Source organism: Sparus aurata, chromosome 5, assembly GCF_900880675.1.
Source record: "Sparus aurata chromosome 5, fSpaAur1.1, whole genome shotgun sequence".
In the NCBI taxonomy this organism is placed as follows: domain Eukaryota; kingdom Metazoa; phylum Chordata; class Actinopteri; order Spariformes; family Sparidae; genus Sparus; species Sparus aurata.
The window spans coordinates 11,794,300-11,809,253 of NC_044191.1; the positions used below are offsets into that span (position 1 = coordinate 11,794,300).

General features: G+C 43.6%; 1 protein-coding gene across 3 annotated transcripts in view; it reads left to right on the forward strand.

Annotated features, from left to right (window-relative positions):
* kiaa0825 (KIAA0825 ortholog) overlaps window positions 1–14,954 on the forward strand; it is a 132,535-nt gene that overhangs the window by 29,603 nt on the left and 87,978 nt on the right. For all 3 annotated transcript variants that reach the window (XM_030418396.1, XM_030418398.1, XM_030418397.1), the window contains 5 exons: window positions 7,404–7,681; window positions 9,027–9,177; window positions 11,286–11,476; window positions 13,145–13,351; window positions 13,838–13,948. In XM_030418396.1, coding sequence (XP_030274256.1) covers window positions 7,404–7,681; window positions 9,027–9,177; window positions 11,286–11,476; window positions 13,145–13,351; window positions 13,838–13,948 — 938 coding nt within the window. The remainder of the gene's footprint in view (window positions 1–7,403; window positions 7,682–9,026; window positions 9,178–11,285; window positions 11,477–13,144; window positions 13,352–13,837; window positions 13,949–14,954) is intronic.

The following is a 14,954-nucleotide window of genomic DNA, read 5'->3' on the forward strand; positions in this document are numbered from 1 at the left end:
TTTCAGTTTTTCTCTCAGGAAAGTGCATTGCCTTGTCATCCTTTTCATGCTGATTTCGTGCTGATTTTGTGTAATATTTAAATTTTTCAATTCTGTGATACAAAGTTTTAGTCAGTTGACTAAAGTTGTTTGCGCATTGATATGATTTCGACCTTATTTAGAGGAAGAAGTTACTTTGATTGATCTGGTTAAATGGTTGATTAGAGTACGATATCATACACATTCCTTTCTTCGTGGTATGGAGTGGTGCTTTACTTAATTAAGATGCCTCCTCCACATTAGTTTACAGCATTACATTTCATGCCTCAAACCCTAATTTCCTCTCACCTTGTTATCGGTGAATTACCTTTTGAATTTCTGCAGCTATTGAAATAGAATTGTGCTTTAAGCAGTTCATTTCACAGTGCCCACAGATAGTAGAGAATGCGCATAGATGCTTTACTAAAGAAATACACACCACGCTGTAAATGGCCACCAGCACGGCTGGAAGCACACAAAGTCTGTAACCTGGAGAGCATTTATAAATGATGAAACGCGAAAGTGACAGTGAAACGTCTTACTGGAGCCGTTAGATCATTTTTGGAGTGTATCATCAGATGTATATCATCTGTGTTTTCAGAAACATGAAATGTCACAAAATCCTGTGAAAACTCTGATAGCAAGGATAAAGGTTTGTACATCACTTCAATAGCCCCCACATAGGTCTTAGTAAAATTATAGCTTCCCCCACATATTCAGAGAAATGTGTTTCATGTTGGAGGAAAAAGGTTTATTTTGATTTCTGATTTGTGGCGCGGACATTCTCACAAGATTTAATCAGAAAGGTTTTATTCCTGAAAGAATTAGTCTGCCACAGTGCAAGGACGACTGCTTGTTAACAAGCAAAAGTCAAGTAAAAATGTCTTCTATTGTTTACTCTGTTGCCCCCCCCACCTCCAGTTTCTCTTTAAGATTAAAACTTCCAAATGAAATTTAAAAAAAAAAAGGAGCATGAAAGGACTGAAATTAAATTCTGAATATTGCATCAAATTTGCACCACTCCCCCATTTGCCTGTCCCCAAAATTTCCATTCAGTGTTTGTTGGTCTTATAAGCCTTTTTGTTTTCCCTACACAGAATTTTTTCACTTTCTACAGTACATGATCTGTAAAAGCTGTGTCCTTACAGCTTTTGCACCCTTTTGTACACACAGACTCTCTCTCACACGCATGCAGGTCTAATACATTATTTGTGTGTACAGTTGACCTTTGTATAAGACTCCAAACTGCCACTCCACACCCTGTGCGTGAGCATGTTTTTCCCATACACACCCCTGTCCCTGTCCTGTTCATCCTCTTTTATTACTACCTGGCTGAACAATGCAGGTCTACACACATCACTCACACCCAGAGAGATTAATGGTTTTTGTAGCCCTAGTGGAAAGCACCTTCTATAATAGAGAGCCCAAATGATTTGGGCCTGACACAGTTGACACCCTGGATCAGAAAGGGCCTTGGGAAGAGTCATCAGTATTACTTGAGGGGAGGACTCCGGGGACAAAAGAGAGACACGGGGAAACCAAGAGCCAGTATAGGTGATATTATGTGGGCTAGATGGTGTGTAGAGAAAGGTGTTGAATAGGGGAAAGTAAACAGATGATAGAGGGACATATCACAAAGGCAAAGAGGCAAGGGTAGAGAGCAGGATAAAGAAGAGATAGTGCGAAAGAAGGGGTGAGACGAGAGGGCCTGGGAAATGGCAGAGAGGTGAGGTAGGCACTGGAGATTGACTTTTCTCAGAAGGAAGACCAGTGTCTGATGTGAGACAAGGCTTAGAGACAAACCTTACAAAGGTTTAGTTACTTGCCTTTAAGGGAGATTCTGGTACTTTTAAACCCAGGCCCTCATTTATTTTGTGGTGTTCATGGTTCATACTTACCAAAACTTTTGGAATTGGTCCAGTTGATCACCTCGGTCGGCAGCTGCAACATACTGCAATGACATACTGCAACTGCTGCAATTCTTTGGGGTGTCAAAGTTATGTCCACTCAAATTTTTTGCCATTGGGAAGCTGAGATTGTTATTCCAAGTCAATGACAGAATTACTGAATGATTCCCACAGAGATAGACCTTTTTTTGCTCAAGAGAAAGTTCCTTTCTGTAACCAGAAACAAGAGCCTCGCTATTAAATCTTGCAAGGTGTAGTGTTACAGTCGGTGCCTTATCTCAAAGCCAACTGTCAAAGTTGAATATTCAGCCATGAAAATAAATTCTTGCTCGCAGTTCCTCTCTGTAAACTCTGACTCGTACTCATGTTTCCACTGTCGTCTCCCTGCAACAACCTGCCTGTCACAAAAGGTTGAGCGAGACCTCTCCTTGAGCAAGACTTTTGATTCAAACAGAATCATGCCAAAATATGTGAGTCTTGCAATACAACCAATTAAAAATAAGAAAAATATTTTGAAATTTCAAGGAACTTGTACATGTTGTCCTTGGTTGCAAAAAGATGAGGTACCGAATGCAGACACAACAGTCAGGTTATGGAAAAAAAACCGAGCTTTATTTACGTGGTCCAAAAATCTAAATCCAAACAACGAAAAGGGCAGGCAACAACACTGACAGAACAGTCTAGGAAAATCCAAAAGACTAAATGAAGTACAAACCAGGATGAAGCCTGGGGATGAAGGGCAGTATTGCAAAAAAAGCACAAGGACAGAGAACAAGAGGTGCATAAAGAGACACCAGGAACAAAACAGGAGGGGTGAAGAAAAGAACGCAGGAGATGCAGGACTGACGTGGGGAGACGGACAAACTGACAAAGAGGGGAAAAAACAGGCTTTATATACACTGGAATGATTAACAAGCAAAATACAGGCGTACACAGTTAAAGGGATAGTTTGGGTTTTTTGAAGTGGGGTGATATAAAGTACATATCTATAGTCTGTCTGTTCCCTACCGTAATCACCGATCAGCGCAGCCTCAGTTTGGAGAAGTAGAGAGCGGCTCCATCCCAGACGCTCAGCTTTGTACTGCAGTGAATGGAGTCCAGATGCAAAGTGAATTTTAACCACCTAAAACAAGGCTCACCTAAAAAAATCTATATCAGTTCAAGAGTACGTTGTATAGAGAAAATTCACACCGCTTTACATCGCCGTCAGACCGCCCTTTCATTTGGCACTACATTTTCTCAACCGTAGAACCTCCGTATCCCCACGCAGTTGCGCTAATGCGTAGGGATACGGAGGTTTCTACGGTCTGTGTCTGAAATTGTTAAGTTACGTTTTGATTGAAAGTAGGATCGAAACAGGGTTGCATGCATAAACCTCTCGTCCAGCAACTGGGCCTCGCACTGTATTTTGCCGCTTGCAGGTCACCTGTTGTGCTAATGCGTAGGGATACGGGGGTTCTACGGTTGAGAAAATGTAGCGCCAAAAGAAAGGGCAGTCTGACAGTGATGTAAAGCGGTGTGAATTTTCTCTATATAACGTACACTTGAACTGATATAGATTTTGTTTAGAAGAGCCTGGTTTTAGGTGGTTAAAATTCACTTTGCATCTGGGCCCCGTTCACTGCAGTACAAAGCTGGGCGTCTGGGATGGAGCGGCTCTCGGCTTCTCCAAACTGAGGCTGTGCTGATTGGAAATTACGGTATGGAACAGATCAACTATAGATATGTACTTAATATGACCCCACTTCAAAAAACCCGAACTATCGCTTTAAAGGGTGGGAAAGAGACGAAGACAGGAAGCGGAAAGTCGCAACAAGACACAAAAGGATATAACTATAATATAAAATGGGAAATAACTTAACCAAAAACCCAAACCATGACATATTTAAGATTAAGAGTGGATGTAAACTTGATGGTCGCAGTCGCCCCAAAGAATTATATTGCAGCCACTGCAGCCTTGTCTTGGCTGCCCGCCGAGGTATTCCACAGGAATTATTCCACAACTTTTGGTAAGTTTGAATCATTTGCACACCAAAACGTATAAAAATAGGGCTCGGTTTTGAAAATATCGGAATTCCACTCTAAAATCTCACTATGCCGTTTTTTTTTTTTTCTGTCTCTCTTCTTCATTTTCTAAACCTATTTCACCATTGCCGAACAACTTTTCCTCCTGAAACTCCCTGAAACTTTCTCCGACTCACATTTCCCCATCTCCGTCTAACTCCTCTGCTACCCACCACTCTCCTCGACACGGCACACTGTACAGTCTCTTATCATTACTGCCTTACCTCTCTCCTCTTCTCTTCTCTCCTCTTCCTCCTCCTCCTCCTTCTCCCCTACCCCCTCCCTCTAGCCCTTTTACACTGACAGTATTTGTGGCTCTCATTGCTAACGAGAGTCAGAATTTGTCTGTGCTCAGGACCTGTACAACATATTTATGTGTAGGTCAACGCTTCAAAGATGAGAGCCTTTCAACCCAAAGGTTATACATGCATGCATTTGCATTCAAAAACACCGCGCCAGACAGACATCCAAGACGAGACCGTTAGATATTAAATATATATTTTTCCCCTCCTGTCCTTTTTTGACACATGCCCTAGTGTTTGAGCAGGGAGCAAATTACTATACAAGACGTAAGCATGAAATATGGCCGGTTCAAAGGCATTATGATGGATCAATATTTCACACATTTATATTCATATGTTCATACCTCAATCCTCACTTCTCTTTTTTTTCTTTTTCTTCATCTGAACCAACCTTGCTGTCTGTATTACCATACATATGCAGGCTGCGATGATACTGTTCATCCATCAGAGTACTTTAGATAGTGTACTTTTTTTTTTTTTTTTATTGGCAGTCACTTGTACGCTGAATGCCAAATACCCTGCCTTCAACAGCTGGAAACTCGCCCTCCTGTCAGGACCTGGGATTGAGCTTTCATTCTTTGGCTGGGCCCTTCTAACCTAAGTGCTAGCTCTCTATCATAGCAACAGAAGTGCCTTTTTCTGTATTCAGACCTCACTGAAGCCCTCACCTGTGTGTTCAGCCCTACACTCGTCTGTCTACTCCAAATTCTGCACACACAAACAGGCCTCCCAAGCACTTAAAAACTTTATACTATCTCTTTCACCTTGCTGCAATCGTCGTGGTGGGATTCCTGGCTTTGATCTTGGCTAGTTAAGGTTTCAGTCTGACTCCAGTGTAGATGTGCGGTGTCTGGCTCTTTTTGCGTGTGTGTGTCGATGACTGACTAAGTACGTGTGTGTGTGTGTTCGTGCCAATACTGTATGAGTATGAGATGCTTCTCCAGAGCCTTTCCATCACCCCGGTAATGCTGGATGTTGTGTCTGCCTCTGCTTTCTTCCCTCTCAAAGCTAAGCTCCTAATGACTACATGCAGTCAGATATTGACTTAATTGTCTAAACAGCCACCATTCCCAGGCCTTTTAACCCCTCTCAAAGCTTTTAAGGAGAAAATTGTGTAAAGAGATTGCGAGATTGTCAATTGTGTACACAAGCTGGAGCCTCCGATCTGACAGAATGTCGAACTTCCCAGTCCGCCTCCTACAGTAACTCAAGTAATAGAGTGTGTGACTCTATAAGCGAGTAATACAGTACACGCCACGATTGATTGATTAAAGTGGCATAGAGTTTTCTGAGTTATGGAGATCTTTTCTCCAAGGCCTGGTAGCTCCAGGAAATATGGAAAATATGCTTTGTTTTAAGGCTTTTTTGAGAATCTGCTGACTCATAACTCACATCTATAGGTGTATAAATTTGGAAGTGGGCTCACACATATGCGGCTCCTTGCCTGATCATGTTCCACTGTCTCACTGTGATGTAAATAGGAAGCACATGAGGTAGGACATGCAGCAGTGTCAAGCTGCGTGTGCGTGCATCTTGGTATCTGTAGCAATAGTAACTAAGGTGTCTGCAGAATACATATTGAACCGTTACGCTGCAGTAAATGCAAGCTGTTTGTTTATTTGTGCCCGTGTTGGCTCCCAGCCCCGCACCATCCTAACACCAAGACACGGACCTATGTCCCAAGTTATGACAACAGCTGGTCCAGTGCAGCCCAGTCACCAAGCGTAATTGTTGGCATACTGTTTTTCTGTAAACCACTGAAACGGTCACATTTGTACATATCATACGTTACGTACCATTATGACATTCTAGCAAAACATGTCATATCAAGTTCACATTGTATTTTTTTATGACTTGACGTTCATATTGCGAGGTGGAGAGGATGGTGGTGGTGTTACAGGCAAGAAGGCAGTTCGAGACTGCTTAACATTTGTAAGCGTGACACCGGTGGATGTTTTTAATCTCTAGCCGTGTTTGTGGCATTTAAAAAAAAAAAAAAAAGTGTTTTAACGAGACCTCTCGACATCGCCTGATGTAGTATTTTAAGATAAAACATGATTTGATCCTAAAAAATTGGTTTTTGTGCCTGAACATAACCGGAGCATAGGCGCACCTTTATCACAAGATGAGAGACATGCATAGCCAACATTTGTGTGTGCCGATTAACACAGTGCAAATATTAAACTAAAAACACAGTAACAAAAATTGGGTTTCCAGTCTCACTCGTCACATACTGATGCTTTGGGATTTTAGGTTAGGTCGGCTTCCATCCCAAAGCGTCAGTATTTGATAAGTTGAGAATGAGACTCAAAAACCCTCTTAAAATAGGACCTTTAATTAAAAAATATATATTTTTCAAATTCATTTTAAGTGAATACCCGTAGATACCAATACTGCTTATCTGTGTCAGCGCAAGCCCACACGCTCAACTACTTTCTAAAGCCCTTGATCAGCCAGTCTTCCAGCCCCTGGAGAGGGGAAGGTGTAGGCAGCCCTGTCCCTATAGGCCCTTCTCCAGGACAAATGTGGATAAATGAGATAAGTCTTGCTTGTTACTCCGGCAGTTCATAGAATAAGCTGTAGGTCTTTTTACATTGCTGAAACAGCTCTCCCTCCCTCCCTCTCACTCACTCTCACCTTTGCCTGACCTTTTCCTTTTTTTTTCCTCTCAGCACGCCTGACTCCCCCACCTCTCCGTTACTGTATGTACTGTAACACTTTTGCTTGAATGTGGTTAACATGATGCATGCAGTTATAAGATTAGACGAGCGCCGATGTATCTCCAGAAGTGAAGGTTTTATTTGACCTTATACCAATTATGCATGTTCAGCAACAGAGTTTATGTGGAGGGCATGTCTTTAGACATCTGTATTCTACATTTGCACTGATGTTTGCTTTTCAGCTTGTACAAAAAAATGCATGTGTAACGCTCACATGCTCTGTCTTGAATCGTTGTCATTCTGATGACTCCTCGCAAACGTTCCATTATTTATATCTAATGAGGTCTCTTTCTGATGTTTTTTTTTTCTTCCTGTTTTTTCTCTCACTGACAGATTTTCCCTCTGTTATTGAGATCATCTTGTCTCTTCTTTGCCTTCCCTCTCCCCCTCAGTTCTGCGGAGCAATCGTGACAGAGCTGGATGCTTTACTTCCCTTGGCAGCAGCCTGCAGGGAAAGCTCTCTCCTGGAGGTGCGATCGAGCTTTGTGGAGGCATGTGGCAGGGCGGCGTTTGCTGTGCTGGACAGGTTGCAGGAGAGGGCCCTGGAGGTACCAACCTCTGCACCCCTGAAGAACCTGCCCGCTCTGCTGGCCACTTGCATATACGTGCTCCAACGACTGGAGCACTACCGTGGCAGGCTGAAAGATTCAAATGCTACTGCAGCTAAAGTGTAAGGAGAGAGTGCGTGTAATAGCTTATTGGCTGCTTTAGCATTTATGTCCGTGTGTTTCACTATATCTTAGTGTGTAAATCCATCAATCTGTCAATCCTCTCATTCCAGCATCTATTGGATGAAAGACAGAAATGGTTGGTTCTTATTGATTTCATCTTGGCTGCACTGAGTACTGTATATGTTGCAGTACTTTGTTCTATAATCCCAGTAACCATACATATACTGTGACGGTTATAATAACAATTCAACAACGGTGTAAAATCCCACAGATGGCATCAGGCTTTGTGAAAATGATCAGGCAGGCAACAAAACTGCAGCAGCGGCCAACTTTTTAATGTAACTGGGAAGACGGCAGCACCCATTACAGATGTCGAAACCCGAACCCGCTCACAGCTGCCGCATTCCCGTACCCCGCACCCCATGCCTTGCCTTGTTTCCGACGTTGATCCTCGTCTTTAACATCACTCAGTCTTTTCAGAACCACTTTTAAATTTATCAACAATAGCCTAATCAGACAGCTGCTCAACGGATAAAAGATCAAATGAATTGCACTACAAATAATTGCACCACAGGCTGAATCAGTGGATCACAGCTCACTCCAGCTGCCTTGTGTTTACTGTCAGGATTTTTGAGTCCCGTCCTAATTATAATGTAGATGTTTATTAAGTAAAGACAAGGCAGGATAGACCTGCCTCCATACAGTCAGAAAACTACTTTAAAACACGTAAAATCTGATTTAAATTGGACATTTGAGATTAAGAGGAGGGGATCGGAGAGTTAGGAAAAAGAAAATGAGTAGGAATGATTGACAGGAGGTAATGACACCCATATTGTGTCTACATCTGGTGAGTTTTTATGCCCCGTAATAACCCCTTAACCTCTGCTCTCCACAGATCCCCTCTAAAGGCAGTGCTGGTGCCCTCAGAGCTCCCGTTGTCCCACCTCTGGCCCTGTGCACCCCACCACCTGCACTTGCACTGTGCCCCCTCCGGTCATAAAGCACTTTCCTCCCTCTACACCATCCAGTCCCCCTGGCTTAAAGCCTCATGCACCCCGTTAAACTCTTGCCTCTCTCTGGAAAGTATCAAGGCAGGCAGATTTTAAAGGATATGAAATGTCACGCTGAACTTTTGGAATAAATCATCAGTTCTTTCATCTAATCATTTCAGCTCATGTTTGTTTGATAGCTCCCTGAATGTACAGTAGTCAATTATGCGTCTGCGTTACAGGATTGTGCCCTCTTGGTCACTTCGTCCCAGTGTTCCCTTTCTTTTTCCTTCTAGAACCATATGTGTTTTCTGTTATTGCCTTTAAAAAGTTTGTTTCTTTCCTCTGTGCCCAGACCTCTTACCCTGCTGCCTATCCAGAAGTGCCACGAGACAGTGGAGGCCTTGAGAGACCAGCTGACCAGCTACTGTATCCAGGTTTGTTCCACCTGCATTCTTCAGGATGCCGAGAGTCACCACTGGGCTGACCCCAAACCTTTCTACGAGGTAAGGTGTCCTCACATTCTCACTGAAATATAAATGGTTGAATCTCTCTTCTCTCCCCAAAGGCACCTTGAAAAACCAATTAGCCACGCCATGCTAAACACTTGCACGATAACATACATGTTTTTTTTGTCCCGATATTTCGGTGGAGCCAATTTGAGGATTATTAGCTTTATTAGTATTTATTTACCCGCAAATCAAAGACAGTAACACATAAAACATATCCAGTATTGCCAGTATTTCATTGTAAAAAGTGGAAATTCGAATGCCACGTGTCTTAGTAGGCTTTTTCTGTAGATTTTGAGGAACTCTAGGAATTATACTCTGGAGCTTTCTCGCTTCTTCTTTTCATTCCCACAATACACCTTTACCTCCCACTCTCCCTCTTCTAACCGAGCCTTCTACTCTGAGCTCCCTGAGAACATCTGTGGCTTCCATGCTGCCCCGGGGGCTCCTGGGATTCAGCTGTCTGAAGTCTGCAGTCTACACTGGGACTGTCTGGAAACAGCATAGGGCCCCTGAAACTCCCCTACCTTTATGCCCTTAAACCAATCTAAACCTCCCCTCTCCTTCTTACTTTACTTTGCTTTTGCCTTTTTTTTCTCTTTGTTCCTCCCTCCTTCCCTGGGTCACTGGTGTCAGACAGACCTGCTGTGCGCAGGTGTGTGCTTTTGTTCAAGCATGCCTGTGTGCATCTGTGCAGATGAATGCACGTGTGGGTGTGCAGCAGCATCTCCGGATGTGCGTTTCATTTTGTGTGTATGTATGCATCTATATTTCCATGTCTGTTGCGTATGTGTGAGGTTTTTAACTCCGGCATCCCCAGTGTGCCTGTGTCTTGGCTCTTTCGCAGCTCAGTGCAGCTCCAAAGAGACCCTTCTCCAGCTCAGCTTTTGCTTCCTCTTCTTTATTTTACATTGATTTTGACACATGAACAGTTGTTGGCAGAGAAATATTTAATAACAGCACATGAGGTCAGTCAAAGCGATCAAAGGAAGTTTAGAGTGTGACCCTGGCTACCTTTCTTGTCAGTATTAAGCCTTCAGAGCCAGATCATTTAGAAAAAAAAACAGGCGTTATGAGTTTCCAAGTTTATTCCATCCTCAGTTCCCCATCCCAGATTCAGTCCTCGCTGTTGCCACGCTGTGATCCCTAATGGGAATCAGTTCATAGTTGACCTGGCTAGTTAAATAAAGCTTGACTCGAACAAACGGATAAAACAGTCCAACCACACATGTAGCTATGGCTGCTCTTGGTGCAGATCCAACGCCTGTGTCTGCGTGCGCTCCGCTGAGTCCACAGGCGGAGGATGGCGGCCTAATCCCGGACATAGAGCTCGGTCACGCTCCCCATCAACCACAGATCCCTAAATGACTGGCTCCAGGGAGGAGAGGAAGGGAGAGGAAGGAGAGAAGTAAAATACTAGATGGATGAGGTGAAGTGGGAGGAAAATGAAAGGAGACTCGGGGGCATGATGAGTGGAAGACAGCAGGAAGTTTGGGGAGTCTTGGATGTGTCAGTATCTCTGCCGCACACACACACACACACATACACACTGGAGCTGTTTATTGTTGGAGGTTAAACATGAGATATTCGAAGAAGAGACAGGTTTAATGAATTAATTCTTCCATGTCCTTTCCAACAATACTGCAGGAGGCCAGGATAATAGTCTCTTTTTCTCCATCAACTCTGTCTGTCTTTCTTTCCTCTCGCACTCACTTGTCTTGGCTCACTTTCCTCAGAGACGTTCTCCCTGTCGCTCCTTCTCTCCTCTGTACGTGCGAGCATGTAAGTGTGTGTGCAGGTGTGCGTCTGTTGTGATGTGTTCTCCAGTTCAGGACTTTAAAGCAGTCTAAAGTCCCAGCGGGGGGAAGAAACCCAGGTGCAGAGTGCAGGTGGCGTGACCATTGAGACATCCTGGCGTTGACAGACCTGCCTCTGTCTCTGTCTCTCTTTCCTCTCTTTCATGTTTTCTCTCTCTCCCTCGCTCTCTCTTTCTCTCCCTCTATTTTTACCTCTTTCTCTGTTTTTGCTTCACTGTCAATATCCATATCACAACATATCTTCATCTGCAAACCCCCTCCCCTTCCTTCCACCGCTTTCTTCCACAGGGCGAGCGCTGTTCCTTCTCGGTGCAGATGTGGTTCTACTTCCTGTGTGGGCTCCGTAGCGACCTGTGGGCGGTCCTTCCACCAGACTTGGCCAAGGAGGTGCTCGGCCAGGTGCTGTCAGAGACATTACAGCTGCTGGTGCGAAGATATGCATGGGCCCGTCCTTCGTACAAAAGACACCTGCAAATCAGGTACTCTATCATGCACAGCAGTGGCCTTAAAAAAAATATTTACCTCAGAAATCTTGTCCCTCTCGGCCATATGAATTATCCTAGTAATATGACAGTATTGTAATATTACAGTGTTTCTGCAATAATGTAATGAACCTTGCTTTCAAAATATCCAATTCACCGGCAAGCCAAAACAAAAATTCTTGTCAGGAATAACCAGCTATGACCAGTTTCAGCTGGCCTTATATGTCTGTCTGTCTGTCTGTGGACACATTTTAGTCAGCGTGATCGCACCACAACTGTACAAGATAGAAGGAACTGTGAAGGAAACTTCACGTGTGGGTAGTTAAGATCAAAATGAAGGCAGAGTTTAAATATGGGAGATCAAGAGAGATCAAGTATCAATCTGTTCATTTAGGAGCTTTTATGGACCTTTAGATCATATCACATGATCTTTATCAACAGTTAAAGTTCCATTTTTAGGTTTTAAGCCCCTCTTGCCCTACCTTGTTCTAACTTATGAGCAAATGGCACTACCATAGAAATTTTTCTCTATTTTCTCTGGTCACCAATTTAAAAAATGTTTGTGTCTTTCTGCTGCATACACAGCCCCGTTTTTCCTCAAAGTTTTTTTAAAAGCTAAGGTTGGGAATTGTTTTCTTAGCTGCTGTTTCCCGGCATAAGAGTTAAAGTTGAACATTGTGGTTTCCCCGATGTCAGTCGCTATGCATTATGCGTATACCTCCTGTGAATGATTAAGCTTTCATGTTCCCTGCTGCATAATTCTCCCATGACTTTTCTTACATATATTTGTATAGCCTCCATGAATGTAGACCTTACCATACACTGCATGCTTGGCTATCCATCCTAAATTACACCTAGACAAAGCCCTAAATTGTTTCAGCTCTCTTACTGTTGGCCCAATTTCACTCAGCTCCTTTGGGCCTGATGGTGGAGGTCTGAACATGGTGTTAGTCATCAGAACACTCTCTGCACAGGTTCAGGGGTCATCCTTTTCCATCCTCTTTTCCTCCTAATAGCTGAATGATGACAATGAACAGGTTAACCTGTGACACACAGTTAGACGATGAAAGAGTGACAAAGACAAAGTGCATTGTACATGTGTAGCACTGCAGGATGTCAGCACTAAGCCCTGGTTTATGTTGCTTGGAGATGCTTGTGTTTCTGGAGCGACAGTTTAAAAGTGAAAGGCTAGCCTAAACAGATGGCTTTTCAAAGTTTCCTATGTGTACGGCACTCACATGGGCACTGTTATGCTGCCTCACCTCTCCTGTATCGGCCCACTCCTTTGTGTATCTAATAGGGACATCGGCCACGGGAAGAGCAGGGATGAGGAGATGAGAGATCATGAGCAGCTCTTCCAAACCAATTGAGGAAACAGATTTAGGGTCGTTTAGATTTAAAAGCAATGACTTTTATAGTGAAATCCAAAGCCTGAAGTACTCTTAACTCTCCAGCAGTAAAATCACCAGGAGGTTCTGTTATCTGACTGGCTGCACAATGAGCCTGTTATGTCATGATGTAATGGTTTGAAGACAGGGATGTTCCTTGATGTGTCTTTCTCTTTCTCTCTCTTTGTGTGTTCTCGCATATCATCTCACAATTCATCTTTTCTGTTTTGATCTGTAAATTCGGCCTGTTCTGTTTTTTCTTACTCCTTGTCCAAAGGTGTGACATTACAGCAGTGTTGCTGTATGTGGAGCAGCTCATGTGGAGTGTGTGTCAAAGTCCTGAGGCACTGGTGCGCTCCAGTCCTTATTCAGCAATCGTCATCATAGCGGGCGGATCAGACTGGCCGTACCAAATTCACAGCCTGTGTGAGCAGCTCCTGACAGTCCTCCTCATTGTCACAGCACCTCTGTCTTTGCTCTATAGGTTGGTATGCACACTATGTTTTTGATTTGACCTTGAGTAAAAGTAAATTGTGACATCGGCACACAAGCACTTTTTTTCTTCTAATATAAAGCTAATAATCAGAGGTTTAAACTGTAACTTAAAGTATGTTATATACACAATGTTACTTCATTACACTGGCAAGTTACAATAACAAACTGTTGACTTTTAATTTCACACTAGACACGTACAGGTTGGAAGTCCTGTACTTGACCCGCGCATCCCTCCCCAACCTCTTCCCTATGTGCACGACGTCACTTTTTATAGTTCTTTACCTGACTTCCTCCTTTGCTCCTGTAATAATCACTATGGCCACGAGAGGTCACCGCCAAACAAGAAATGTATATTTGTGTCATAGTGACCTTCTACTGAGGACTGGCAGAAATATGACCACCAACCAATATACTTTTTTTAACTGCAGATGTATAATCAAAATTCTATGCCATGTGTAATCTCACTTTTCTCCAGGATATTTACAGTTGATCAGGTGAAAGAGTCCACGACACATGAGCCTGACGGCCCTGCTGTCCACTGGCTTAATGCTATCAACCCTGACCTCTTCACAGAGGAGGTCGTACGGTATGTAAAATACACCCATCATACCATCCATCATTCGTCATACAGTAGATGCACATATGCATGTTCTCACACAAACTCGCATACACGCACACTCTGGTATGCTAAGCCATCAAACACACCTTCACCCACTGTATAGTGAACCATATGTGTGTGTGTGTGTAGAGTTATAGCCGCATACTCTATGTGTGGATGTATAAGCAGACTTACCCGTTGCTCAGGGCTTCAAGCCTGAGTTGCCGTGGTAATATAACACAGATGCAAGCTGAGAAAGAAAAAAGTAGAAAATAAACTACCGTTGCGGCCGACACTGATTTTGTTTATGTTGATGGTTGCTGAGGGCTTTACACATGAGGCGTCAACAGAGTTCACTGCCATGTGTATGTGCTTGTGTATGGGTTAAAATGTACATGCGTGCATACACGTGTGTACATGTGTGTCCAGTTACTGTTGTGACCTCCGCGGTGCAGTCAATCACTCCCCCCCCCCCATACCCTCACCCTTGACTCCACCCTCCTCCCCTCTCATCTCCCTCACTGCCAGAGGTGATGTCATTGCGTGCTGATGGAGCACAAATCAAACTAACCCCCGCTTTCCTGCTCCTAAGTATCGGAGAGCTGAAATTAGTTTATTTTTATGACCTCTTTATTTCTTTGCTCCCACCTCCTGCCTGCATGCGAGGGCGCCAGGGGGCCTGCCAGTGGCCTGGGGCCAGATCCACAGGTCCTCATCCAGGACCCCAGCCTCTGTGGACAGATCTCTCTGCAACCCTAAAAATGAAAACCACTGTTATGGTTATTAAATAAAACAATAATAAAATCAAAAAGCACATAAATAAATCCTCCAGCATAACAGGCCATAAAGAAAGCATCTGAAGTTATGTTTTCTGGCCTTATGTGTGTTTCTTTGCACACATTCATGCTCAGCTTTCCTCTTGCCTTGCACGTGTGTGTGTGTGTGCGCGCGCGCGTGTGTGCGTGTGCTTGTGTGTCTGTGCGTGTGCATGTGT